This window comes from Stereum hirsutum (genome assembly GCF_000264905.1).
Source record: "Stereum hirsutum FP-91666 SS1 unplaced genomic scaffold STEHIscaffold_5, whole genome shotgun sequence".
Taxonomy (NCBI): Eukaryota; Fungi; Basidiomycota; class Agaricomycetes; order Russulales; family Stereaceae; genus Stereum; species Stereum hirsutum.
Window position 1 is genome coordinate 2,629,801 of NW_006763135.1, and position 25,079 is coordinate 2,654,879.

Genomic DNA, 25,079 nt, shown 5'->3' on the forward strand with positions numbered 1-25,079 from the left:
GGCAAGTGCATTACAATAATATACGGAACAGATCACCAGAAAGCCTGAGACATGGAACCCCCCCTACATAAAGGCTAGCTCTTCTTCTCCTCAATAAAATACCCATTCTTGTCCCTCAAGCGCGGCACCTTCTTCGGCGAGTTCTCAGATCTGAGGCCCAAGATATCCTTTCTCATCAACTTCGGTGGCCTCCTCATTAACTGCATCGAGTTCCCCCACTCCGTTCGCATATCCCTCATCAGCCACCCCAACACCTCATTCACCACCCTCACCCGCTCCTTCGTCCGCGATTCTGGGACTTGTATCGCTGAGTCCACACTGTGATCCTTCTTCCCTTCGTCCTGGTCTTTCGGCGGTGTTTTCTTCGCCTTGCCCTTGGCCTTAGTTGGGGTCTCCCTAGGCTTCAGAGGCTGTTCGAGATTGGCAACCACGCGCATATCGATAGCCGGCAGATACAATTGCTCCTCTGCGAGCTGCTTGTAGTCGGAGAAGCGTTTGTACCCGTCGAAACTCGGCGGAATCATACCGGACGCAAGGTCTCTGACTTTCAGGAAGCCGTATTTGTGGCCCTTGAGCTCGGTCCTAAGCCGGTCGAGAATATGCTCGGCGTCTGACCGCGGGAGAGAGGCTGTTGAAGAAAAAGAAGAGAGTGAGAGGGCGCAGGAGAGGATGTCACCGTGTTTTGAGTTGAATTCGGCGTCCTATGGGAAAAATCAACATGTATTGCACGGAGTAATAGGTATGATGACAATGAAGAGAAAGGACATACAACGGTACCCCAGTCGAACTCCTTCGATAGACTATATGTGAACTCTGGCGTTTGACCGAACATCCAGTTCCATGACTGTTGCGGAACAGCTCAGTGCATGTTTCGGCCATTTGCAGAAAAAGGCACTCACACCCAGTTCCAAAATTCCACTACGGATAGAGTTCGTTCTCATCGCAGATTTATCGAAGGATACTGAACAGATCTACACTTGTAGTGTGAGGATACGTGAGTATGACGTATAGGATTATTTCTCACCGGTTGCTTGATCTTGAAATGCGTTTTAAAGGCATCTACGACGGCCTCCGTGAACTGACGGGGTGTGATATTTTCGTTATATTCGCATAAGTTCGTAACCGGGGAAGGAACGGATGCAACACCCCTAGTGATCATCGTATCCTAGGCGAATAGAGATAGTCATTATCTCCGCTCTTGCGGTGCAAATATCAGAGTAAATTACCTTGTTCGAACGCAGGACACCTCCAAGATCTTCTAGTTTTGAAGAGATGAGCATGGTGCCATGGTGGTAAGCTCTGTCCTTGACAATCTTATAGGCCGAACCTGAGACGTAATCCCCGCAAGCGCAATGACGAAGTCAGCTTTGTCGGTCACACTGAAAAGGAAAGGAGAAACGGTGGACATATCTTCTTGCCTCCAATGGAAATATCGTTCCTCTCATTCAGATAGGCATCTATGTTCAGCGATTGAAGAGCGCGAATAACGATCTCTCCCGTCATCTTGCGGTCGAACACTTCACGGGGGACGTGAATGGAGAAGTTCACGTTGCCCAGGTCCTAGACAAACCAGATGAGTTTCAAGCCATCGGAGCATGGTGCATTATTTGACGATGGGCGTACATGGTACACAGTTCCACCACCACTCCTTCTTCGAACAAAGAGGATGTCCTTTTCCGCCATGAGGTCAAAATTTATCTCCTTCCATGGATTCTGGTTCCGGCCTATCACGACACACGGGTCATCTTGATACACGAACAACACGGGTTTCTTGACATCCTGATATTTGAAGAGCCTACATCTACCATAGTCAACTACTGTAATATGTAGGTTGAACAGAACGAGCCTACCAATCCTCGAATGCGAGATTGAAGTATGGATTGGTCGTCTGTGAGATGTAAGATGCGTATCCGAGGCTGACATAACGGTCTGGTGGAGGCGGGGGTGCTGGAGCATGCTGGAAAGGGCGCGCGGCACGACGCGATGAGTAGCGGACAAGGAGGGAGGGATGTCGGCGAGTGAGGAGAGAGACAAGCATCAAGCTGAGTCAAGGCGCGTCGACGCGTCGGAAACGAGTTGGCGTGTTTCCTGTTCCGGTGCTCTTGACCGCGACTTGACCGCAACGGCCACTTTGCCCCTCTCTCTTTGCTCTTTCTCCGTCCTTGCTTTGGTGACGGCTGCTGCGCAATATTTCATCGTCAGTAAACGATTCTCGCACACGCTACTCGCACTCTTTCTTGGACTAGGGCATTTGTACTGCATTGATTGCCATGTCTGGGGATTCAGACATCGAAATGCTCGATGCTCCGCCTCCATCTAGTACTAAGGCGAGCATCAAGAAATCGAAGAGGTCGAAGAACAGGCCACGGCCAGGAGCCACCGCTGATCATCCTATCACATTAGTTGATGATGATCCTATATCTCTTCAGCGCTCTTGTCCGCCGACGATACGTCGTATTACTCCGCCCCCTGATAATAAGCGCAAGCTGGAGGCGACGCTCGACCAAGCCCTCAAACGCAAGCATTGTAGCACACCTTCTGCATCTGCCGGTCCGTCATCTAAACGGCCGAAGTCTCAACCTGCCCAATCCGAGCCGATTGACTTGACATTGGAGGATACGGACACCAACTCGGATGTTCTCGAATTACCTGAGCTCGACCATGGTGCCTTTTCATGGGATTATACTACAGTAGGTTCCACGTACCTTCACGAGCTCACCGACCTATGATTTGTGCATATTCATACAGAAAGAACAACGGAAGGAGCTCACAGAGCGAGCGGCAGACGATGAAGATTATGACACTTTGTATGAGTCGATGCATCCATACCAAAGCGCAAACGTAAGGTCTACTGCCAACTATACCAGTCGATGAATTACTCATGGGTGTTTCCCCCGGTCATGTTTAGTGGTCAAATGCCATTGAGTTAGCTCCAGACGAACGGCTAACAGCATCCTTCGATGGCCTCAGCATCCTTGCTCCTCGACATTCCCAAAGAATCAAGGGCACTTTACCTGTTCGCTCACATACTTGGGCTCTAGGGCTTCCTGGACTTGCTTTCCAGAGGCCGACAGGGGCATGCAAATTCGTAGGTTGTCACTTTCTCCTACCGCCACATTTTCTAATGCCGTGGGTCTTCCTAGGGTCGATCACAGGGCCAACGGCTTCATTATTCAGTACCTCAGTCTAACTCCTTACGGTCGAACAAGGTCGTTAGTCCTATGGCTGCTCTCTATGAAGTTCCCCTACAGCTAGCTGTGTCTTTCAACGAGGGAAGCGGACGTACGTGCATGAATACTAGTGAAGTTTCGTTACATTGAGTTATTATTGCACAGCGGTCAATCAAATCACTCAACACGAAGGCATGATTGCGATTGCCAGTGCAACAGAAGACGGGCTCCAAGAGGAAAGTGGTGCATACCGTAAGTTCATGTCAAACCTTCAAAGATCCTATAGCTCATCTCTTTTCCCTCATTAGCCAGGAAGGTCAACCCTCACAATTATAAGGGAAACCTACGTTTTTGGCACCACAATAAACGTAAGCTTCTTGAAAATACACAAACATAAGCTCACGTGTCTATTCCGCGATATCTAGTTATTGTTGTACCAAAGGCGCATACTGTGCCAAAGAAGGTGAAGGATTCGTTGGATGGCAGAACGACCATAAATCGATGGTGTACCGTGAACGAGGTTAAGTTTGACCCGCATTTGTATGGCGTTTCTCTTCTTTCTTGAGTGAAATTCACTCATGCTAACACCTCTTGGAACGGGTAGGGAAGGCCGTATAGCATCCATCGGTCATGATGGATTGCTGTGTTTCTGGGATATAGACGGACAAGAAACCGGCCATCATAAGTATCCCGGAACGCCTGCTCCTGTCCCACACGGGCTTTATTACCATCATCAGAGAAACTTACTTGCGGTCTCGTGCAACGATGGGTATGATTTTCATTGCCGTCGGATTTATACCTAGTTATACATACCACTATTGCCCAGGTTCATCCAGATGCACCGAAACTCCGAGCAAACACCCGCTATGACACTCAAAGTCAGTCACACGCACCCCACTGGAGCTCTTGAATGGGGACATGGCCAGACGGAGGGCTATCTTTTTGCATCCACGGAGAATCCGGATGATGATGACGACACTGGAATTCATAAAATGTTCGAGGTCGAGTCTGGGAAGCTAGTTAGTAGCTTTGGTATCCACGATGGCGGCGATGCCATGGCCATTGATCCACTTGGTATGTCTCCCAAAGTTTTCAAACATTACTTCTTACTGTCCGTTCAGAACTGACATTGAATGACAGGGAACACAGTTGCTCTATGCACTAACGGCCAAGATGGTCACCAAATTTCTCTCTTTGACATCTGGTCTCCCTCTAACAAGCGCCGCCAACACTCTGAGATCAAACTCGTAAAACCTCGACGTCAAACTCAGCTCGAAGAATTCGTCTTCCCTGATGAGTCTTTGATACCCTACACTGATGATAAGCCGTCTCCTTGTCCAGAAGTGACCTCGATGTCATTCAGTCCGGACGGGATATTGATTATGGTCGCGCGGAACGACAATGAAATGCACGTTTACGACTCGAGGTTTCTGGGAGAAGGAGAGAATGCGAAGCCGTTGATGTATGTGCATGATGGGGATGATAAGACGATGGGCATAGCTAGGTATGGGGTTCATGGGGCGCAGTGGGTGGAGGGCTGGGGTGGTTTAGGTCTCGGTATCGTGAGCGGTGGTCAGGATGGTAAGTTTACCTTCTCGTGTATTTGAATATCTAACTGACCATCATTTGAAGGTTGCGTGACCCTATGGGACGTGAAGAAAGCGGGAGACGACCTGACCAATCGACAAGTGCTTGCGCAGCTTGATTCAGACATCGCGCATTTCTCGATTGGAGATGAGTATAAAGGCGAGAAGCCTTTAGTGGTGTAGGTCTCCTCCCATCCAATTGGCCGCTATTCTGTTCCAGATACTGACTTCCTATCCACAGTGGCGACAGTCGCGGCAGCGTTTACCTCTATGACCGCACTGGTCGTCTAGAGAATCTGGAGCCCTAAGATTTTCGACAGTGCAGCTTTTGTTTGGTTCTTCCTCGTATTTGACTTATATCTGCCTTGCCTTGACCTTTTATCATGTCTTTTGATTATATTGCTTCCTTTATGCACTTAAGAAACCTTTTCGCCCTCTCTTATCCTCGAGCATCTCAGCCCGTCTTCGATCCTTGTCCGCCGTTAGCTTTTTATGATTATCCCATACTACTTACCATCTCGTTTCCCCTCTCTTCACTCAGTGATCTCTGTTGAGCTTCTCACGAGATTATTTCTTTTCGTGCGACACTGATCAACAGCGGAGACATATCAGGTATCTTGATATGCACTGGGCACGAGCGACACAGTAAGACGACGAGCCTGGCTCGAGGGTTCGCTGATGAGCGAACGCCCAGCCAGAGGTCGTGTGGTCGATTATCGCAATGATTCGCCCAGCGAACATTTTCATACGAGCTCCCCCTTTTCGATGCTGCTCCTGACTGCTACACCGTGCTATGTTCAGTCAGTGCTCAGGGAGTATCTCGTCGTCTAATTCGTGCTCCCCGTCTCGGCTCGATCCGATAGATGATGAGCGAGCCCGAACTTCGAATTCTGGATCTGGATTTGGATGTGGTCCAAAATCGGCTTGGTCTTGCAAGGTAAATGTGGCAGGCGTCACGGAGTGAGAGGAGGAAGGCGAAGGCGATAGTGGCGGTGGAGGTGTCTGCGGGTGTGCTAGAGGAATTGGTGGCCGAGCTAGTGGTGTAAGTGATCGCCCCAGAGTCGATTGTGTTTGAGCGGGAGTGCTAACGGGAGTTTGCAAAACTTCGTGATCATAGGCAGCTGACGAGGCTGACGGTCTCTCAGCGTAGTCGATATCCTCCTCATGTTCCCGCGCCCTTCCCTTGCCTTTCGACCTCTCGCTCGCCTTACCCTTCTCTCTCTGCGTAGTGGACCTCTGTGCCTCCGCCTGATCCGCGAGCACATCCAGTGCAGATCTCACCCTCGTAGATCCCATAGTACTCCCGCCTCCATCACTTTCATCGGTATTTCTCATGGGCATCAATGAAGACCGTGAAGAGCTGAACGCGGATGGACCACTGGTCGATCCTACTCCCGCCACTCGTCTTCGTTTGGTAGGCGAGGGGCTGTCCAGAGGAGGCCCTGGCGCATGGCGCGTCCGTGTAGATCTTCGAAGTGTAGGCGTGGATTCATCAGCTGTAGGCGACGAAGGTGGTGGTGGAGAGTCGGGAGCTTCCTCGGCTAGGGAAATGGAGTGCGCGGCTGTGAGGAGGGAGTCGAGAGGCGTGCGGGTGGCGCGAGCAGTCGCGTGGAGTGTGTTCGCGGTGGTAGCTGTTGACTCAGGAGCGTTGGAACGTGTTTGGTGGGGACGTGGAGGAGCAGAGGGTTTAGGCAAAGGTATGGGAGCGGATCCTGCCGTTAGTGGTGGAGGGTTGGATGGAAGCGTAGACGGTCCAGCTACGGGTGTCGTATCGGGAGTTCTAGGACGTATATTAAGTGAAATATCTTTGGGTAGCCTTTCTAAGGAGGCCTTCGGGGCGGAAGGCGCAGGAGCAGGCGGTGGCGCAGGATTAGCTGCCGCACGACGTCTAGGCATCTTCGCGTTTGTAGTGACCGCACTTGTCCCAGCTTCGTTCTTCTTCGTAGTCTTGCGACTACGTTGTTGAGCTGAATGAGGCGCAAGGCCGGCTAATATCGCTGCACGCTCTTTGCCAATCTTCCTAGCTGCCAAAAGTAGATGTTCTGCCCGCGCATTGCTGAAAACAGATGGTTGTTTCTTCGCGGCCTGTCTAGCACGCTTTGATTTGGAGGTTGACGTAGAATGATGCTTCGCCACGTCGGTGTCACGACGACGGTAGTAATCTGGCTTGGAAGGGTTGGAAGCTGAGGTGGATTGAGGTTGGGTGGATGTGGCGTGGTCGTGTTGCTCGCTCTGGTTAACAGTTTGAGCCTCCGAGGTTGGAAGGGCCTCGTTTGACGGTTGTGCTAGCGTAGACGTTGGTGTTGGTACAGCGTCATGGTACCTGTGGCGCTTAGGTTTGGGTTGCGACTTTTGTTTGCTGGTTCCGATATTATGGGTGAGAGCGAAAGGTTGCATCAAGAGGACGGGTCGTAATTGAGATAATTCTGATTCAAGGGACTGCATACGGGTGTGATATTCCGCGATCTTCGATGCAAACTGTTGAGTCACTAAAAATCCCGAATTACGGGGGAGATACTCACTTTGTGGCGTAGTGCTCTATTATCAACATCCAACGTCGCCACCATGCGTTCGAGTTCCTGTGTGGAGAAACAGCACTGTCAAATAGAAGATGCTAATCAGGTGATACTGAACATACATCTTCACGATACGAAGATTCGCGGTCTTTTCCACGACTGTGACGAGAAATCAAGGCTTCTGTCATTCGCGCAAAACCGTCCCTCTCCGCTGTCCACCGAGAGCGCTCGGCAGTAATTTCATGAAGCATAAATTCGCGTTGTTGTGTGAGCTGGTAGATGGTATTTGCTTGTTCCAAGACCTGGGATGGTTCTGGTATACGGGCATATGTGAGACGCAAGACCTAAGTGAACGAGCAGAGTTGGTACGGAACGTGAACGGTGGGGAGACAGATCCGTGACTGACCATGTTTACGAGCTCGGTCTCCCTAGATGATAGCCCTACCGTGTTGTCCCCTTGGCCTCTTATTTCGAGTACTCTGTCTCTCATGGAATCTATCTGGGTCTGGTTAAGAGGCTCCGGGGACCTAGGCGGACTGGGCGGCCTGGGGGTTGATGGTTGGTTGGAAAACTGCTGCGGCGCAGGGCTAGGAGAAAGTGTATGTAGAATGTCCGAGAGAGCGAGAGGCGGAGCGAGCCCGTCGTGGGCCATGATGGAGGGGAAGGCAAAGAGATGTTGTGTCGCTACGCGGGACACGACGCGATAGGGAATGCTGTACGCGTCCGAGTCACCTGACCTTGCCGTAACTGGTCACGCACCAGGCTCGGTGTGTACCGGCCGGCGGCCGGATCCGGATGTGTCCTGGTTGCTCAATGCGTAAAAAGATGTTGAGTGCAGGGAGCGACAAACATTACAATTACGAGGTATTACTTACGATTACTTAGAATTACTTACGATTACTTACAGTTACGGCGGCCGCGCTTCCAGGATCCATTTCGTTACAATTACTTTCGATTACAGTCGAGATGCGAAATGATTACTATTCAATACTATTCATTTGTATGATCCGTGACATTTTTGGGTCAGGTGGAAGCTCCGGATAGGCCCCGACTGTTCGATTGCCGCCACATTCACCTTTTGGGGATGAGTGCCCGTAGCAATGTTTTTCGCCACATTTTCGCTGTTCTACCTGCCGTTCAACTCAACCCTGTAAGGGCACGGGAAAATCATGTATACATCACCTGGAATGCTCTGCAGCACTTGTATCATTCAACATTGGTGCAGGTGAGTCGCTGAACCAAAAAGATACGATGCATGTGCACGCAAGAGATTTCATACCATTACTTACAATTACTTACGAATTGGGTGCAATACGGGGGTGATACATTACAATACATTTCCGGATCTCAACGCGCATGATTTCGAGAGAATACTATTAGATTACATTACGCAGCGGTAATGTAATGTAAGTAACGTTTGGGAAACCCTGGTTGAGTGGCGTGTTCCTGGCCAGCGCTTGCCACCGCAAGCAGTCCGCCGTTAGGCGTATTACACGCCCTCCTCTTGCTCAGCGCGTTCATCGCCCGGGACACATTACACAATGGCCGGCTCATCTCCTCTCCATATACTTACGCTTGCTCTCTTGGCACTCCCGCCGTTCTTCCTCGCCACATATTTCTTTGCTCAATTTCCCAATCCACCTGAGATCCCATATGCTCATCCCTCTCTGGCCAGTCTTCCAAAAGACCACAAATCATGGCAGATATACGACGAGGATTTCTATGCTAATGGCTCATATGTCTTGCTCCCATATGGCAGAGTACGTCTGCTTTGTCGCGCGATCAGTGTCGCGTGCAGCCTACTGCACGGTCGTCTGACTTTGACTCAAGGTACGGTTCTGGATACTAGGACCAGAGTCCGGACAAAAGGTGTGTTTTCATTCGGTCTGGATATACATCAGCCTTTCTTGATAGGTTTCGGTTCTTTTGAAAGGTTATACTCATAAATGGCCTGTCCATTCCCGCAATCATATGGAAAGACGTAGCACCTGCTCTCGTCTCCAATGGTTTCAACGTTCTCCTCTATGGTACGCATCATCGTAAGCGGTGTATAAATCGCCACTTACATATATGTGCTGCCAGATTTGTACGGTCGTGGATACTCTGATGCGCCTTTAACAACATACGATGCCGCCCTGTACGCCACTCAACTCGCCCTACTCATGCAGCACATTCAGTGGGATAAAGCCGCTATAGCAGGTGTCTCAATGGTGGGTGCCGTATTTTACTGATCTGATCTGATCTCTTACACGGTGTTCAGGGTGGCGGCATCGCCGCTGCATTCAGTGCTTATTTCCCTGACCTTGTCGATGACAAGGTGGCCCTCGTCGCGTCTGCAGGTCTCGTCGAGGTCAGCATCAGCGAATTCTCAGACCGAAAAGGGTCTATCTGATTTTGTGTTATCGCTCCTTAGGCAGAAGACATGTCTCGCACCGCGAGGTTCATGTCCTCCCCCCTTGTCCAGACGGTTACCTCGAGTATACCGTTCCGAGTAAGCCACCAGTCCCACCACTTATCTTTCTTATCCGAACTAAGATCCGTTTCGTTTTCTCAGTACACAATCCAACAATTGACCCGCAATGCCACTTTCGCTGATCCCATCATCGAGGTCTGTTTGCATTTCCTTTCTGGATCCTTGTATTCCATTGCAAGAGTTTGTCCTCTGTATAAACCCATCCTAACATCATTCATCATCAGCTCGTGAGCATCCAGTCTGCTCACCTTCCTGGCTACAACGCGGCCCTAGCCTCCTCTCTTCGTGACGGTCCTATACGCGGCCTATCCTCCGCCTATAAGCAGCTGGGCGCATCTGAACATCCTGTGCTTCTAATTTGGGTACGTTCCAATCGTCTTCCCGTTCCCACTTGTCAGTGGCATCGTACCCACACCCGCGTGCTTGCATCTTATTTTGGACGCGCTCTTTCATACGAAGGGTACTGCAGATAACACAGTTCCATACAAGTATGCAGCGCGAGTGCAGTCGCTTGTACCTCAGGCTGAGCTCATCACTATTGAGGATGGAGGCCACGATTTAACGATTTCACACCCGGACACGATCACATCTGAGTTTGTACGGTTTTTCGGATCGGCTTCGAGCTAAGAATATGCACTATTGGCATGATCTCCCGCCAAATGGCGTGATATATGGTCGGTATGTTGTCCCTATTTGAAACCTGCGCTTGAGTTTGTGTGAACTAAGCACATGCTACGTCGACTATACACAGGATTGGATCCGAGTTTCTAATCATAGAATACCGGCGCATCTAGCTCACTTCACTTCCTCGGTTTCTCTTTCTTTTCTATCAGATGTTACTGTTATCGGACAGTTGGCCCTACCACCACCACACACTACGCATCACATACGTCCAGCGCCCTTCTTCATCACTATCCGGGTTTTTGTTCTGATACCTCACTCGTTCTCTGGGACGAACTTGAATACCCTCTATCATCGGCTACCCCTGCGTCTATCGCCACCCACTTCACATTACTCATTGATCTATTTATCTAATTCGCAGTTGTTTTTGTGTCTTGCCCTGTATGTTGCCTTGTCATCTCCAGCCCTTGTCTTGCTTCCCTGGTCTCGTTAACCGTTATTCGTCGTACGCTACTCTACTCTGCCTCGCTCTACTCCGCTATCTGCCGCTGCACCTTGTTGTTTCTATTCCGTTAGAGCATTAATCATCTCCGGTTTTCCGTCCGCTCCTTACAGCCTCTCTAGCCTACTCTTTCTTTCTCCTTTTCTGGGTCTCTCATTTGTGTTTCCGGCGGGGTCTGCGACGACCATTTCGAGCTGTGTGTGTTGGTCAGTATGTTTTACGATATCGTACGAGTTTTATTTCCTTTTGTTCTCGCAGCCATCACCATGTGCATACTCAAGTTGGTGACTTGAAAATCCTTCCATCATTGTTGGTTGCAATTGTATGCTTTTTTAGGGTCTTCCTACATCGTCGGAGGCTGTTTGCTCCTTGCGAAGGTTTTCGAGATAGCCAGTCGCCCTGTCGCTTGGATGCAGGGCCACAGTTTCGAGCACTCGTCCTTCGCACCATGGTACGATGCGTATTCTCGTGATCGTGATCATATCTTATAACAATCAAAGACAAAATTCGTAAAAACACTACTCTTAACACCTCACAAAACATATCTGAAATCCCGATTCTGCATATCCGTCAAGTCCAAGAATTCCTATACAACGTACCACAACCGTCAATATCCCCAACGAACAACAACGAGCCAAAAACTTGGACATACCTTTGCGACCTTGACCTCGACCTTCTCGCCATTGTCCAGAGTCTTGATCACATACACGTCCTCGTACGTATCGTCGGCGGCCTCTGCTTCGCGCAGGTCGTTCCTGCGTTTGAGGAGGGTACGGATGGCGAAGAGGAGTGCGATGCAGCAGATGTAGCAGATGCCGATGATGATCCATGGGATGTGGTACCTAAAGCATCCAAATTCCAGGCCGTTAGCACATAGCGCGCGGATGATAGGTGGAGTGTGCAGCGTACCGGGGCTTGTACTTGGCTTGCCACATGAAGGGCGCAGCGGCGTTCCCGATGCAGTAGGCGGAGAGCATGATCGCGTTCGTCGTGATCTTCTTGGTGTGGCCCGAGGTGGTTGCTCCGACCCACGACAGGGCAAGAACGAAGCCGGTGGTCCCAATACCCGTCAACCATTGCGAGAACACTGTCACGCGTGGAAAAACCATCATCAGTCAAGCACTTCGCTGCGCGTAGCGCAAGAGTGCTGAGGACTTACACAACCCGACCTTGTTATCCCAGGGCAAGAAATTGATCAAGAATACACCAAGGACGTTGGGGAGGAAATAGATCATTCCGACCCATGCTCGACTGTTCGGGATCCTCGCGCAGAGTTTTACGCCCGTGAAGATCGTGACAATCTCGATGAGTCCATCGACACAGCCGAGGAGGGTGGTCTGCAGGTTTGTGAAACCGAAAGAAGAGACGATGAGGGAGCGCTGGTTCGTGAGGGAGTTCGGGACGTTGTCGAGGGCGCTGAAGAGGGCGAAGAGCCAGACTTTGGGGTCGAGGAGAGCTTCGATCATCCTGAATAGATGAGGAGAAAAAGAGAGGAAGACGGTTAGACTAATAAGCTGAAAGGTGAGGACGATACCGGGATGTACTTACTGCTCCTTCTTGAAGTGTTTGTTCTCGACACCGGTCTGGTTTCCTTTGATACGCTGAACGGCTTTCACGCGTTCGTCCGGTGTCAAAAACCATGCGTTCGTAGGGGAGTCAGGGAAGAATAAGCTAGAAAGACGATAATTGAGGAGCATTGTTCCTTATCTATGTGATAGAAGCTCGCTATGGATAGTACACTTACAAGAAGCAGATGGCAGTGATGAGAGTCAGAATGCCAGTGATGATCATAAGCCTGAAAGTGTCGCCACCAGAGTCAGCAGAAACCCAGAGCCAGTCCCTAGAAATGGGTACAAACCATTGCCATGGCTCGAAGTTCTCCGTCTTGATATGCAACGAGCCAAAGCTGATGAAGCCAGAGATGATTTGTGCTGAAATGGTCGTGAGTTTCATCGTCTAGACTCATACAACGAGGATTGACGCTGACCAGTGCCGTTCATCAAGACTAAAATGTGTGAAGAAAATTGAGCTGAGAATAGTCGGGTAAGATGAGGCTCAACATACACCAATAACCGACCCGAACGGTCTGCTCGTTCCTGGTGTAGAACATAGAGCTGACGATCATGAACCCTGCCGTGATAGAGCCTTCGCACATCCCAAGGATCAACCGTACAACGAACAGACCGGCGAAATTTGTGCACGCCGCATGGCACATCAAAGCGACCGCCCAAGTGAAGATGTTTATACTGCAGATCGCATGTCAAGTGTCAGCGAATCAGAGGAGAAAACTACAAGTGACGGGGCGCACCTCATCCATTTGCCCACAGGAAATCGCTGCAAGGCCAGATTTTGAGGCTAGGGAGAAGTCTGAGCCATACAATGTTCACTGAAACCGCAAAACAGACTCACGTATTCAAAGACAAGGTACGACAGATAGAAGATTGTGCCCAGCCTGAAGGGATCCAGTCGGGTTAGATCATCGCCCGATGTATATTCAGGCAGAACTTACCAGTTGTACCTATCACGAAGTAGAGACATCAGTGGATCGAAGGCTAATTACAAACATCCATTCGATACTCACTGGTTTGTTGTCAGATGCGCGGCTGTTCTGTTCACATTCACAATACGATCAGATATCACACGAGCAGTAAAACATTGCATATCAGGAGTACGCACTGAATACCGAGAATGGCCGAGCTTCCCAACGTGGTCTTGTCCATGAACTGGATCCAATACAAGACTGTATTCCCAAAGAATGTTACAACAGGCGAGTTATTTTTACGACGTCATATTCAGGACCTACCACACATCAACGGAAGAATGTTTCTGTCAATCTTCTTCCTGCAGTCACATGCAGCGTTCAGATTTCTGCAGTCCTTGCGACCTCAGATAAGGTAAAAACGCACCTGATCCGAGTCGCCTCCGCCTCATCAAGGACATCGTCGTTTCCTGCGACCAATGCCGCGCCCGTGTCGACCTCAGTCGTCAATACAGCGACACCGTGGTCATGCTTCTCGTCCTTCTCGTGCAGATCTAAACTCATAGTGGCGTAGTATGGCGAGTCCTAAAGCTTCGCTTTATGGCGGCCAGTCCGTGAATCAGAGGAAGGCAAACAAAGAGGAAGGCAAACAAAGAGAAGGGCGGTCGGAAGGAGGGCGGACACAGTGTTCCAAGCGCTCCTGAGCTTATATAGGGATCCTGGAAGCTGGAGCGGGTCAGCGCCGGGAGTTATGACGGCAAAGATTGGGTGTGATCAAGAAGATTCTCCAACTAACCCACGGCAAGGACCATCGCTGCCCACATGGACAAAACGAAGCCCACGGCGGTCGACAGGGACTCCGCAAAATAGCTAACATATGGTTGTGCGAAGGGGGCTGAGATAAGATAGTCGGCTTGTGCGGTTTGTCCTGATGTGAGCTTGACGAGTTACCCCATAGCTTTCAGGCCCCAGGAAGTCCCAAGAAAGAGGCAATCAAGTTGCTAGCCATATTAGACGATCAGAGCCATGAGAAGCAAGGTACAAATTTGCCCGACATGTCGAACAACCTCAGGCCAGGTGCTCAACGCGACATGATCGCTTTCTTCGGCCCACTGGGTCAAAGTGTGGTCGAGGTCAAACTAATTTGAGACGGCGTTATTCCCTTGTTCTGAAGATCTCTGCCAGTAGTTGAGGCTGGAGCGCTGGAGGACGACGAGACAAATAAGTTGGCAAAGAGTACCGGAAGCATAAACGGGGACAAGTGTCAGCTCCGGACATGCGCCTTACGTAACGTTCTTATTCGCCGTCGGCGGGAGTTTGAGAGCAATTTTAGAGGACTTGTGCTCTCAAACATCGGTCAACTGCGCTGGCTTTATTCTAAGATGGGGCGAGGTCACGGTCGAAAGTATCTCAGCGAGTATATATGTTCGTCTTCAAGCGTATACTGTATCTACTAACGATGTTGACTTCGAATCAGGGGTTTGCAGACAGTCCATAAAATTGAGGCCGGTTACATGGTATAACTTCAAACAGCACCTGGGGATACCGTACAAGGAGCTGAACGCTAGACGCCCGTACTCGCACCGGAAACCCCCTCGTAAAATTTCTTCACGGTGCCCATGAGTCGCAAAAATCCAGCTGGCGAGGATGCGGCTCCTTTCCCGGCTGGGCCGACAAAGGGTTCTAGTTTCCTAGAATGGCATGCTGTGTGGTATTCCGCGAGGTATTTGATCGCTGTCTTCTCCTGAAGGCCTGTAATTGCAACAACCTCTTCAATAATAGCGCGATCGCCCGAGGCCTTCGAAGTGCGGACGACATCTTGGTATACGCCGAGTAATGTCTGTCCGCGGCCGTTCGCTACGAGAAGTTCAGGATGTACGAAATATCGGTAAGGCGCAGAAACGTAGGAGATCCGTGGATCAGAAGGTGAGATTCGCGTAGATTGATGAGACAAGTCTAAGCCAATACGGGGAGACCGATAGATGCGGGGGGTGATGGATGACGACCGAGGCTGCAAGAACAGTCTCGTGCGAGCACTTTCAGAATGAGTGGTCTCAGTCGAGGGGAAAGCGGATATGTCACCCGACCATTGCTTTTGAACGAGTTCTGCTATGTTTGAAGCGGATCCAACTCGCAGAAGTTCGTCTACAAGGAGTGACGGTCCTGATATGACTCGTGAATCGGACACTCGACGGATAGAACGAAACAGGACGCCGCCTCGAACGATCGACTTTATTTGAGGGGCATTCGGTGCAGCAAGGGGCGTGAAAAAGCGAGAAGTTGTCGCCTGGGAGGTGTGTGGACTTCCAAGTGTCAAATCGAGACCTTTTCGAGTGCCACCTCTATAACCTCCCGCGACGGAAGGTGCTTTATTGGACGATGCCGAAGGACGGGCAGGCCCAGCTGATTGTCGAGGTGCTTTATGAAATCTCCTGGGCAAAGTTATAGACAGAGCGGAGGCCATTTAGGAAGATAAATACTTACCATTCGCCACAAATTCTATTCTCGTCTAAGTCATCTGCATGAGTGAAAGGATCCTCGTGACAACCGTCTTTGTGGAGATACATTTCCACTTCCAAGATATCATACTCGGTCCGAGTGGAAGCATCTCCGGTAGGCTCCGCCTTTTCGTAGACCAAAATGTACTGGTGCAGAAGGGAAGCGGCTATATCGTCGAAACGACTTTGTATTAACTGTCGAGGCAGATCTGACGTGCTGAAATCTAAGAGCAAAGGCAAAGAAGCCTCGTCTGTACTCAGAGTCAATACAACATTTAGCTCGAGAGAGTCGGGCCACACAACCATGCAGACGCACCAGGTTTGATTCTCTTACGAGTGACGACAGCATCCACAGGAATGCAATCCTCAGCATCAGAGCTGCGCGCGTTACGCTTTGCGGATTTCATACGAAGCCGTGTAGTAGGTTTCAAATAACACGAATATGAGAGGCTGATGAGAAAAAGCGCGGTGTGAGCGCCAGCACTGAGCAGAACATGAGGGAAGAGCCTCAAGTGATGGTGGGGAGGGAACGCAGATAAACTGAACTGTGCCCCACGTGGGAGCCATGCTACGGATCGGTAAGGTCTGAGATCTGAGCCTTAAGGCCGGGTGGTGACTCAAGCTTCCTTGAAAGCACTATCAGCTTTCACAGACCTTGTACAGCATAACCGAAGCCAACAACTGTACGGGGAGGCGTGCCTAGGACAATTAGGCAGTACTGCTGATTCGGCTCTGAATCCCACCGTGTACCACTTGTACTCTCGAAATAGCGGTCACTGTTCACATGCCACTAGCTGTATCTTCCCGGATCATTTCAACGATGCCACAGCGCTTGTCAACGTTGATGCTGTTCCTTGACGTCGTTGTATCCACTGGAGAATGCTATACAGCTCTGCTCATATAAACGCACTACTCGTCGTACCCACATTCTCTTCCTAATATAACATCATGTCTGGCGCTCCTCCCCCCTCATACTCAGATACTCAGGCAACTGCTTCGACAACTAGTAATCGTTCATTACCTGAGATCCCACCTCGCTATCAAGTCGGTCCCAAGGTTCTTTCAGAGCCTTTTGTAAACTCTGGGCATCTCAAGACCCATCTGAGTCTGCTCGATGCATTCTTCAATCTGAGAAAGACGGTCGAACAAGGAACCCGGCTGAATGTGCCGTGGATTGAACCGTTGAATGCAGAACAGAAGTGGGCGTGGTTTGTGACGTTGGCAGTCGAACGGTAAGTCGGATTATAATATCAATCGTCTCAATTCTACTCAATAATAACCGTTGGCATTGTATGCTAGATTCCAAAGATGGACTGCCATTATGATGCCCGACGAGCCTAGGAGATGGGCAGCAAACGAATGTCCCCCTTTAGATGTGTGGATGGTGTGGCACTCGTACTTGCTTAACCCTCGGTGAATCCGAACCGTGTCCCTTGTACAGCCTCAATCCTTACTGACATCGTTGCATATCATCAGCGTATACGCGGAAGATTGTACTAGGGTGCCTGCTATGCGGAGCTTCGCACTGCTAGAGCCCGGTCATTTCTTTGATGCTTTGGTACGCTCTTATGACTAATTTACAAAGATTTATCGATGTTTCTTACATCGCGCTTTGTCTAGACGGCGTTGGGCGACATAAGCGCATACAGGCCATCTGAAAGTCGCGCGAGGTCATGGTTGTCGCAAACCCGTACTGAATGGGATCCTTTTGACTCGGCCTCAAGCACGACGAACCAAGAACTACGTTGTCCACAGTGCCGCTCCAAGGTTATTGCTCGTGAGTGTCTGATGTCGCACTCATACACAGTCCATCTGACAAGGGCATTTTTAGCGTACATCACAGATAGTGGAACTGGTTATGCACAACAGGGCTTCAGCGTTCAATGTCTCGCATGTGGAATGTCAATCACGAAGGAGAAGCTCGCCACAGCAAAGTTCTGCACGGATCTTGCATATGACATGGATGCGCAGGAGTACGTTGGAAGTGACACAGCCTTTCTTGCGTGAGTTCAGGTCTCCAATATGGCACCAAACTCTCTGACCACTGCTAAGAACAGAAACACTCTGCGTACTCCCGAACACGCGGTCGACCAGGTGCGTGCCAAACGAATCAAGCAAATGATTCTTCTGGCACCATCCTTTGCGCCACGTAGGATCAGACACGGGATCAAAGTGGTAGGAGTGAATCTGAAGGCTGAGGAAATGGCTGCGAACGTAGCGTGGAGCATGACATATATACGAGACTTACCCGTTCATAACAAGAAGATGTTTGTATTTTTATTTTTATTTTTATTTTGAACAGGTCGACTCGGTTTATACTCATGTCGTTGCCTACAGGTTACGCCGTGTCTTATCGGCATATACTGACCAGAGGCCGTTTTCCATCGACCTTGTCGGAGCGGTCAGTTAGCATTTGCTCATGTTCCTAAATACGGCGTTCTAATCGATCCAAACAGGTCCTGCGTCAGGGATCGTTTGTTCAGAAGATGTATGATCTGGGCTGGACTTCTCCCGGATTTTTCGACAAGGTGGAGGATGAAGTCGCATTGAAACATGCCGTCGTGCGGTATCACGCGTAGGTGGCCCACGTCTTAAAAGATTGCGAGGGTTAACATCCGATTTCAACAGCTTTCTCGATATGATGGCTTCTTCTCCTGGCTCTTTCTATGTACCGACTCTTGACATCGACCTTGCTTGGCACAGCCATCAATTGACGGCGCAACAATACCAGCACGACTGCAAAGCCACTGTCGGGAGATACGTGGACCAGTGAGCTCAGTCTTCAAGTATCAACGGCGATATTGCTAACACATTTTGCCAGTGATGACAAGGTTGAGGAAGGTCACCTCTCTAATGCCTTCGACTTGACATGTCGTGCGTGGAATGTGCGTGACATCTGATTTTTTTCTGGACAAAAAGTCTAATGCTCTGCTTAGGCTCGCTATAACGTACCGTACATGCATTGTGGATGTCCCCTTCCAGGTCGGCACCTGTTCCTTTCGTGTAGCTATGAAGTCCCACTGACACATACCTGTATACCACAGGAGACTCCATCGGTCAGAAACTCTCTCGATTGGTCTCCAAGATCGAATCACGCAGCTATCCATCCTCCGCCCTCGACCCGCCAGAGGAGCACCCTTACCTTCTCGCGGCGACTCATCCCTCCGACCACAACGGTGTGGCAGTCGAGGGATTGCCCCATGTCAACTACAACCAACAACGACGTGCGCGTGAGGCCAAGCTTCAGAAGCGACGCGAACGCGATGCCCAGAAGGTGGAAAAGGGAAAGATAGATCGAGCTGCGTATGAGCGAGGGCGGGACCACTACCCCGCGTTCCTGATACCCGTCCCAATATTTTTCCCTGCGTATGGAGTAGGTGGTTGTGTGGCAGCGGGCGGTGGTTGGATTAATTCTGGAGGAGGATGTGGTGGCATTGGAAGTTGTGCAGCGGTAAGCCTCTTGGTGACTTCGGTTCCAAGTCTGTAGCAGTGAATTTAACGTGTGTGTCTTGTTCTCAGGGAACTGGCGCTATGTGTGGTGGTACTGCAGGAGGAGGAGGAGGAGGTTGTGCTGGCGGAGGCGGCGGATGTGGAGGAGGTGCAAGCGGCGGTGGGTGTGGAGGAGGGGGAGGTGGCGGTGGATGCGGTGGCGGCGGTGGAGGTGGTTGCGGCGGAGGGGGCGGTGGAGGGGGAGGGGGTGGTTGTGGTGGGGGCTGAGAAATGCGGAGTAGTTTGAGGCAGGCCATGCTATCTAACAGGAAACTAGAGTGTTGAGCACGTTAATCTACCTTTCTAACATTTCACAATTGCGTAGCATATGTAAACTAGCCGTTGTTGTACGTGTACTCTACTTGACCTGGTTTTTGTTAGTTCTGTGAAGATTATCAGCGCAGACCATACACTATTACAATTTGATTCTTCGAATCGAGCGGAGATCTGAGAGGGGTGGGCTCGCCAAGACTAGAAACCAGTATAGCACTGGTGAAAACTGGGAGGAAGGCGCTGCCATCGCATCGTTCAGATTCGGAATTTTATTCATGCCATCCAAGTAGCTCCGTTGAGGGCAGAACGAAAATTCTGCTCTTGACCAGCACCAACCTGCTCTCGTCCAAGGCGTTACGGCTAGAATATACGCCGCGTAAGATCTTCGCGAGGAAGGCGGCAATGGCGAAAGCAAGCTGTACGAGCGGGGATCGTTTCGCAACACGCCTATTGGTCAAGAAGCTTAGGATGAAATGATGCAGCTTGCCGCATCTGAGTGGTTCCAAAGTCCACATACCCATTCCACCGAGAGAGAAGTCCTTGACCTGCAAACCTACCTACTTACGCAAGGGACGCACACCGTATACTTGTCACGGAAGCACCATTGCTATCGATATTGTATAAGGTGATATGTGTGATGTAACAGCCAGATTGGTGAATGTTCGCCGCAAAGGAAGCACAGGGAAAGGGACATGAAAGACAGGACCAGAGACTCACAGAGATAGATTAAATTTGCTATGAATCCTCCGGGACAAGAGCACCAGTTGACCTTCCCTCCTTGGCCCTTCTCTCCTTCAACTCCCGGTACCGCACGATCGCCTTTTCTCGTTCAACTTCCATCATCGCCCTCTGGGCCATCGACAAAATCCCGGCCTTCCCTAACCCATCCCCCTTCCCTTTCGTTCCATCCTTCTTTACTCCTCGGGGTAGTTTCTTGAGATCTGGCGGGGCCATGGCGATATCATTAAGGCGGCGAGGTGCGGATGTAGAAAGAGCTTGGAACTCTTTGGCTTTTGAAGCATGTTTATCTAGTGGTTGGGTGGGTATATCGGAGGCTGCATCGTCTCGGGATGATGATTTGCCACCTTTGGTAGTTTTGGGCTGAGATGAAGATTCACTAGAGTTTTCTGCTGTTTTCGTCTTTCCCGTAGACTTGCGTTCTTGCCGTTCGCGAGCGGATGACTTTTGAATAGCATTACGAACAAGAGGTCGCATATCGTCCTCAACTCGTCTGTATGCCCAGAAAATTAGAATGTATTGCCCAATACCGTTCACTGTCTTACTGGACAGATTGAACACGACGACTCACCGGTTGAAGTGTGCCAAGGTCTCTCCTGGCTTGATCTTGATCTCAGCCGCCTTCTCTTTTCCCTTCTCGTTCGGCGCAGTAGTAGCCTTCTCTCGAGTGTCGTCTACAACCTGTTTTCGTTTCTTCTTCGGTCGACCAGAGCCGTCTGATGGCTCGTCGAGAGCTGTCCTCTTGCGTTGTTTAAAATCCTCCCTGATCTTCGCAGCATCTAGAATGCGCGATACCGACTTGGGAATGCCTTCGGTTGAAAGGTTTCCGGATGGCGCGACGTCCATTCCTCTGATACCAGAAACACATAAGATTTTATTCGAGGAGATGAATGTGTATGCCCACATACTTTTCTTTCCGGTCATTTTCACGCACTGAACGTTTAGCGCGTTTATGAGGCATGAGTTGGCTAGGGTATAGATAGAAAAATAAAGCAGAAGTTGCTAGGAGACGTCTGTTAAATCTCAGCAAAGATAGCGTGTCGGCGTAAGGACCTCCAATTTTCAGAACAGGTAGGCCACAGCAAACACGAAGTCGTGCTCGCCGGCATCCGCCGACGCCGCGCCACCGTCGTGAGTCGATCATCGTGGGTATTGACAGGCGGGATGCATACTGGTTACGAGGTTCGATCCCAATGCGTACAAATTTTGTGCGAAAAGACCTCCATGTCCGATCGCAAAAGTACAAAGACTGGGACTTTTTTCAGCAGTGGTCCGATCCCAAATGCTGACACAAGTCAAGCTTTGTATCTTAGGTTCGATCCACGTACGCACAAAAGCGAGTGGAAGTTATCATTCCCTAACTTCACAGTAGGCAAATCTCGACATTTTTTGTTCGCAACACACATGTGCGCGAAGGCAATCTCGAGCGCGCTGTCCTCGTCAATGAAGTTGGACTGAAAAAAGGTGTTTTTACTCGCTATCGGGTCCGAAGTACACATTTACACCGCGAATAATAGCGATGCTTAGATTGCATGCAGGGTCTTCGCAAACGATGGTTCGATCCGTTGTGCGTACCAAAGTCTCTGAAAAGCAGGGTTACCCGATCCGAATGCGTACATATGTGGCGCCAAAGTTTGTGACAAATTTCGCCCAAATGTTAGATTTAGGATCGAACCTTCGTACCAATATGCATCCCGCCTGTATTGACACTGGTATTGACCGACGTGTTCCAACCCAGCTCCAAACATTGTTCCGACAATTTCTGTCACTTCAAATCGTTTGTCCACATTTGCCTTCCGGGAGCTGCCACCTCTGTAGTGCAACATCTTTGTCGTATTCACCACGGGCATCTTTTGGGACAGAATACGCCGGGTTGTTCGCACTCGATCGCAGAACGAACATCGCCCTGCCCGCTTACCTCTCTCCCCACAATCAGTCACTCGCCCCAAATTACAAGTCCCTGACATGACTGAAGAGCTACCTGAACTGAATATTCCAAATCCTACTCTTATTGGGGAGAACCCACCGCCAACCATTACGACGCCGACGGCCATCATCCACAGCAGCTACGACCGAGTCGATAATGTGCCTCCAAAGCCTTCCACTGGCGTCTGGACCCGTTTTGTATGCATCAGTGACACACACGAGCATACGTTCGAGGTACCACACGGTGATGTGCTTCTCCATAGTGGTACGACGAGAGTCCTTTTGCTATATCGCCCTTGCTCACTGGCGTGGTATTGTGATCAATGTCCAGGTGATCTGACCCAGACGGGTCGCTTCGTAGGTGCAAAACAGACAGCAGACTGGCTCTGCAGCCTGAGCCATCCGATCAAGATGTAAGTTCGTGCGGATTTTCAGAATAATCAAGAATAATTCTTATTCTCTGTTACTAGAGTCATTGCAGGTAATCACGACCTCACGCTTCATCGGGACTGGTACCCCAAGAACTTCGATAGATGGCACAGAGACCAGGAGGTCTGTATATTTGAGGCTGATTTTCGCATCTCTGCTTCTCACATACTTCTGCGATCCCTGCTAGCCAGTGGACGAGATTCACAGTCTGTTCGTAGGGAAGGAAGCGAAGAAAGCAGGCCTTGTCTACCTTGAAGACGAGTCTCACGAGTTCCAAGTCCACGAAGGTGGACGTAAATGGTCCGTCTATGGATCACCTGTACGTCTCAGTTCGGAACTGTTTCTCTGCATGCGTAGCGCACTCACGAAGGATTCTCCGGGCTGCCAAAGTGGTCACCGGTGAGTGAGATTTCTAGCCTGTATCTTTCGGTTCATCCGCGCACTACTTAATGGGGACAAAGTGGTTCTACGACTGGGCGTTCAACTACCATCCTGGAAGATCAGCCGAAGGTTCGTCTGACTGCGACGCCTATCAGTGCATACCGCTCATCTCTGCCGACTCAGATCTGGTCAGCAAATTTCCGAAGACAGATATCCTGTAGGCCCCTCTTTCGGACAGGGGAACATCTCGGCGGAAGGCTGACGACAGAAATTGACAGCCTAACACACGGACCTCCTTTCGGGATACTTGACGAAACAAGTGACGGGAGTGAGGTTGGATGCGAAGCCCTTCGAAGCCGTTTGGCTCATCTTCAACCCCGTCTTCACCTCTTTGGTCACATTCACGAAGCGCACGGCGTGGAAGTCGGAGAATGGAGCAAATCGACATCTACAACCGATGATGATTCGAAAGAGGTGAAGCAGACCGTATTTGTGAATGGTGCAAACTGGCCCGCTGGACATCGAGCCACGGCTATGTATTATCGAGGAACGCCCATCCCTTTTGCAGGGCCTGGCTTCCAGCCCGCGATTGTGGATTTGTTAGAGGTGTAACAGCGCTTCAAACTATACGGACCGTTGTGCTCCCTTATTCTCTCTCACACCGTGTAATTTATATGTACCACCAGTATGGCTGCATTGAGGCTTTGGGAACACGAGGCGCCACAAAGTTGAACTGACGAGATGAGCCATGACGTCATGCCATGGCCCGTGCAATAAAGTGGCTCTTACAGGCTCTTCCCTTCTCTCATCCTCAACCAAGTCAGCTCGCACAACAATCACCCAATAAACCTCTAAGTCAACATGATCTCCTCGCGACTCACATCAATGTCTCTTCGTGCTCATCGTGCTCTCCCCGTGAGCGCCGTCTCGCGTCGTGTCGCTGCTCTTCCCGCAACCCAGACGCGTACATTCTCCCGCACAACTCTCGCCCTCGCCGACAAGGAATCGAAAGAAGGACACAGCGCAGAATCATACTTCAAAGACGTCGATTCCACTCCCCCCGTAGACTCCACCGTTCATCGCGTCGACAGCAGCTCAGAAGCCGTTCAACGCCCCTATGAGCCCCCGTCCGGGCAGTACAGTCAAGCAGGGGTGGAGACCGAGGAGTACAGGAGCACGGAGAAGTCAGACCAGCCGTACGATGCGGCTGCTGGAGGAGAGAACGAGGCGAGATATGGGGCTACTCCGTCATACAAGGATGACCCGGATATGAAGGCGAGCAAGCAGGAGGAGAGTCCTGCGCAGGGTAACGCTGGAGGAAGGAAACCGGAGGGGAAGGCGTGAGGCTGGAATGTGATAGTTCATCAATAAATCCTTTACAGTGTCTTCCAGGTTGGTCCGCCACTCTATCATCACATTTCCTGAGCACTAATAGAGATGCTTCAGGTGTAGCCGTGATGAAATTCACTCTTGCATGCATATGTGCAATAGGCATCGGCCGTCGTGCAAACACTTTTGTGTAATCAATTCCTTCGCTGTTCCCCATCGAGATAAAATATAGCATTCTTTCGAGCTCTAGTATGTTGGCGCATGTCGGCAGCGGCGTCGGAACCTACAAGTGCTCGAGAGCAAGTAATGAATGTGTCCACTAAGTCATATTCCCAGCGCACCAATAATTTTCTCTTGTACAGTGCCACTGTTAAATGTAGTCGCATGCATTGTTCATGCGGGTTCAAATTCGTCGACTGAGACGACCCCAACGTTCTACATTAATGTGACCCGTATACATGGTCATGTCCAGCACACGCCGTTGGATGTCCACCAAAAGCCATGGCTATTCTCGGGCTGGGTCGTTCTCGAATGTAATATTGCACCGTTGAGGATGTCCACCGAACCTTCAAAGCGTACACCATTCCTAGCGATCGCGGAAGGTTACTACAGTTTTTGGGCCACACAAGCACGCCACAGTGAAGTTCGATCATATGGTTTCTCGATAAG

At 50.3% G+C, this 25,079-nt stretch overlaps 12 protein-coding genes across 12 annotated transcripts; 6 read left to right on the plus strand and 6 right to left on the minus strand.

Moving 5' to 3' along the window:
• Window positions 1–74: 74 nt before the first annotated feature.
• On the minus strand, window positions 75–2,038 carry STEHIDRAFT_167865 (Lipoyltransferase and lipoate-protein ligase; the record flags this gene model as incomplete). The annotated part of the gene is made up of 8 exons (XM_007303096.1): window positions 75–701; window positions 770–844; window positions 900–971; window positions 1,025–1,165; window positions 1,227–1,334; window positions 1,411–1,560; window positions 1,624–1,795; window positions 1,851–2,038. The coding sequence occupies 8 exons, from the start codon at window positions 2,036–2,038 to the stop codon at window positions 75–77; spliced, it is 1,533 nt and encodes a 510-aa protein (XP_007303158.1).
• A 123-nt stretch (window positions 2,039–2,161) lies between these two features.
• Window positions 2,162–5,253, plus strand: STEHIDRAFT_146570 (WD40 repeat-like protein). Its single transcript, XM_007303097.1, has 12 exons — window positions 2,162–2,690; window positions 2,749–2,841; window positions 2,909–3,088; window positions 3,144–3,282; window positions 3,336–3,422; window positions 3,479–3,538; window positions 3,596–3,710; window positions 3,775–3,939; window positions 3,997–4,244; window positions 4,311–4,751; window positions 4,803–4,935; window positions 4,998–5,253. The coding sequence occupies exons 1-12, from the start codon at window positions 2,271–2,273 to the stop codon at window positions 5,062–5,064; spliced, it is 2,148 nt and encodes a 715-aa protein (XP_007303159.1). The 5' UTR covers window positions 2,162–2,270; the 3' UTR covers window positions 5,065–5,253.
• A 455-nt stretch (window positions 5,254–5,708) lies between these two features.
• STEHIDRAFT_146571 (uncharacterized protein) lies at window positions 5,709–6,358 on the plus strand (the record flags this gene model as incomplete). Its single annotated transcript, XM_007303098.1, has 1 exon — window positions 5,709–6,358. A coding segment is annotated over exon 1 (267 nt), but the record flags the coding sequence as incomplete, so codon positions are not given.
• A 1,012-nt stretch (window positions 6,359–7,370) lies between these two features.
• STEHIDRAFT_54031 (uncharacterized protein) lies at window positions 7,371–7,924 on the minus strand (the record flags this gene model as incomplete). Its single annotated transcript, XM_007302232.1, has 2 exons — window positions 7,371–7,616; window positions 7,679–7,924. 2 exons carry the CDS (start codon window positions 7,922–7,924, stop codon window positions 7,371–7,373), a joined length of 492 nt encoding a protein of 163 aa, XP_007302294.1.
• An 889-nt stretch (window positions 7,925–8,813) lies between these two features.
• STEHIDRAFT_155967 (alpha/beta-hydrolase) lies at window positions 8,814–10,372 on the plus strand (the record flags this gene model as incomplete). The annotated part of the gene is made up of 9 exons (XM_007303099.1): window positions 8,814–9,032; window positions 9,103–9,141; window positions 9,206–9,299; window positions 9,355–9,482; window positions 9,533–9,622; window positions 9,686–9,763; window positions 9,827–9,880; window positions 9,970–10,107; window positions 10,205–10,372. The coding sequence occupies 9 exons, from the start codon at window positions 8,814–8,816 to the stop codon at window positions 10,370–10,372; spliced, it is 1,008 nt and encodes a 335-aa protein (XP_007303161.1).
• A 985-nt stretch (window positions 10,373–11,357) lies between these two features.
• Window positions 11,358–14,008, minus strand: STEHIDRAFT_77762 (MFS general substrate transporter). Its single transcript, XM_007302429.1, has 16 exons — window positions 13,775–14,008; window positions 13,672–13,709; window positions 13,545–13,608; window positions 13,450–13,476; window positions 13,378–13,386; window positions 13,278–13,320; window positions 13,177–13,223; window positions 12,933–13,114; window positions 12,856–12,873; window positions 12,727–12,799; window positions 12,613–12,663; window positions 12,417–12,539; window positions 12,028–12,335; window positions 11,778–11,955; window positions 11,521–11,710; window positions 11,358–11,454 (listed from the first exon to the last, which is right to left on the minus strand). The coding sequence occupies exons 1-16, from the start codon at window positions 13,909–13,911 to the stop codon at window positions 11,401–11,403; spliced, it is 1,542 nt and encodes a 513-aa protein (XP_007302491.1). The 5' UTR covers window positions 13,912–14,008; the 3' UTR covers window positions 11,358–11,400.
• A 903-nt stretch (window positions 14,009–14,911) lies between these two features.
• Window positions 14,912–15,811, minus strand: STEHIDRAFT_55183 (uncharacterized protein; the record flags this gene model as incomplete). The annotated part of the gene is made up of 1 exon (XM_007302315.1): window positions 14,912–15,811. The coding sequence occupies one exon, from the start codon at window positions 15,809–15,811 to the stop codon at window positions 14,912–14,914; it is 900 nt and encodes a 299-aa protein (XP_007302377.1).
• A 982-nt stretch (window positions 15,812–16,793) lies between these two features.
• STEHIDRAFT_138854 (uncharacterized protein) lies at window positions 16,794–19,581 on the plus strand (the record flags this gene model as incomplete). The annotated part of the gene is made up of 13 exons (XM_007303100.1): window positions 16,794–17,077; window positions 17,145–17,258; window positions 17,322–17,403; window positions 17,466–17,622; window positions 17,677–17,848; window positions 17,903–18,112; window positions 18,183–18,246; window positions 18,302–18,420; window positions 18,474–18,614; window positions 18,667–18,730; window positions 18,782–18,827; window positions 18,890–19,296; window positions 19,365–19,581. 13 exons carry the CDS (start codon window positions 16,794–16,796, stop codon window positions 19,560–19,562), a joined length of 2,058 nt encoding a protein of 685 aa, XP_007303162.1. The 3' UTR covers window positions 19,563–19,581.
• A 295-nt stretch (window positions 19,582–19,876) lies between these two features.
• Window positions 19,877–20,122, minus strand: STEHIDRAFT_130523 (uncharacterized protein; the record flags this gene model as incomplete). The annotated part of the gene is made up of 1 exon (XM_007303101.1): window positions 19,877–20,122. One exon carries the CDS (start codon window positions 20,120–20,122, stop codon window positions 19,877–19,879), a length of 246 nt encoding a protein of 81 aa, XP_007303163.1.
• A 124-nt stretch (window positions 20,123–20,246) lies between these two features.
• Window positions 20,247–21,391, minus strand: STEHIDRAFT_120758 (uncharacterized protein). Its single transcript, XM_007303102.1, has 3 exons — window positions 21,254–21,391; window positions 20,917–21,195; window positions 20,247–20,838 (listed from the first exon to the last, which is right to left on the minus strand). Exons 1-3 carry the CDS (start codon window positions 21,304–21,306, stop codon window positions 20,343–20,345), a joined length of 828 nt encoding a protein of 275 aa, XP_007303164.1. The 5' UTR covers window positions 21,307–21,391; the 3' UTR covers window positions 20,247–20,342.
• A 742-nt stretch (window positions 21,392–22,133) lies between these two features.
• On the plus strand, window positions 22,134–23,803 carry STEHIDRAFT_120759 (Metallo-dependent phosphatase). The gene is made up of 8 exons (XM_007303103.1): window positions 22,134–22,536; window positions 22,603–22,684; window positions 22,742–22,823; window positions 22,888–23,019; window positions 23,091–23,099; window positions 23,162–23,210; window positions 23,265–23,298; window positions 23,360–23,803. Exons 1-8 carry the CDS (start codon window positions 22,311–22,313, stop codon window positions 23,691–23,693), a joined length of 948 nt encoding a protein of 315 aa, XP_007303165.1. The 5' UTR covers window positions 22,134–22,310; the 3' UTR covers window positions 23,694–23,803.
• A 163-nt stretch (window positions 23,804–23,966) lies between these two features.
• Window positions 23,967–24,652, plus strand: STEHIDRAFT_138857 (uncharacterized protein; the record flags this gene model as incomplete). The annotated part of the gene is made up of 2 exons (XM_007303104.1): window positions 23,967–24,473; window positions 24,528–24,652. The coding sequence occupies one exon, from the start codon at window positions 23,967–23,969 to the stop codon at window positions 24,423–24,425; it is 459 nt and encodes a 152-aa protein (XP_007303166.1). The 3' UTR covers window positions 24,426–24,473; window positions 24,528–24,652.
• Between the last annotated feature and the right edge of the window lie 427 nt (window positions 24,653–25,079).

Excerpts from the sequence above, each read along its gene's own strand:
- STEHIDRAFT_120758 (XM_007303102.1), bottom strand. The coding sequence starts at position 21,306 with ATGCCTCATAAACGCGCTAAACGTTCAGTGCGTGAAAATGACCGGAAA. Across the intron at positions 21,196-21,253 it reads GAAAATGACCGGAAAGAAAA|AGGAATGGACGTCGCGCCAT; the intron begins GTATGTGGGCAT and ends TTCTGGTATCAG. Across the intron at positions 20,839-20,916 it reads ACCTTGGCACACTTCAACCG|ACGAGTTGAGGACGATATGC; the intron begins GTGAGTCGTCGT and ends CTGGGCATACAG.
- STEHIDRAFT_146570 (XM_007303097.1), top strand. The coding sequence starts at position 2,271 with ATGTCTGGGGATTCAGACATCGAAATGCTCGATGCTCCGCCTCCATCT. Across the intron at positions 2,691-2,748 it reads TTTCATGGGATTATACTACA|AAAGAACAACGGAAGGAGCT; the intron begins GTAGGTTCCACG and ends ATATTCATACAG. Across the intron at positions 3,539-3,595 it reads TTTTTGGCACCACAATAAAC|TTATTGTTGTACCAAAGGCG; the intron begins GTAAGCTTCTTG and ends CGCGATATCTAG.
- STEHIDRAFT_77762 (XM_007302429.1), bottom strand. The coding sequence starts at position 13,911 with ATGAGTTTAGATCTGCACGAGAAGGACGAGAAGCATGACCACGGTGTC. Across the intron at positions 12,336-12,416 it reads AAACACTTCAAGAAGGAGCA|GATGATCGAAGCTCTCCTCG; the intron begins GTAAGTACATCC and ends TCATCTATTCAG. Across the intron at positions 11,711-11,777 it reads CAAGCCAAGTACAAGCCCCG|GTACCACATCCCATGGATCA; the intron begins GTACGCTGCACA and ends TGGATGCTTTAG.
- STEHIDRAFT_120759 (XM_007303103.1), top strand. The coding sequence starts at position 22,311 with ATGACTGAAGAGCTACCTGAACTGAATATTCCAAATCCTACTCTTATT. Across the intron at positions 22,685-22,741 it reads CTGAGCCATCCGATCAAGAT|AGTCATTGCAGGTAATCACG; the intron begins GTAAGTTCGTGC and ends CTCTGTTACTAG. Across the intron at positions 22,824-22,887 it reads GATGGCACAGAGACCAGGAG|CCAGTGGACGAGATTCACAG; the intron begins GTCTGTATATTT and ends GATCCCTGCTAG.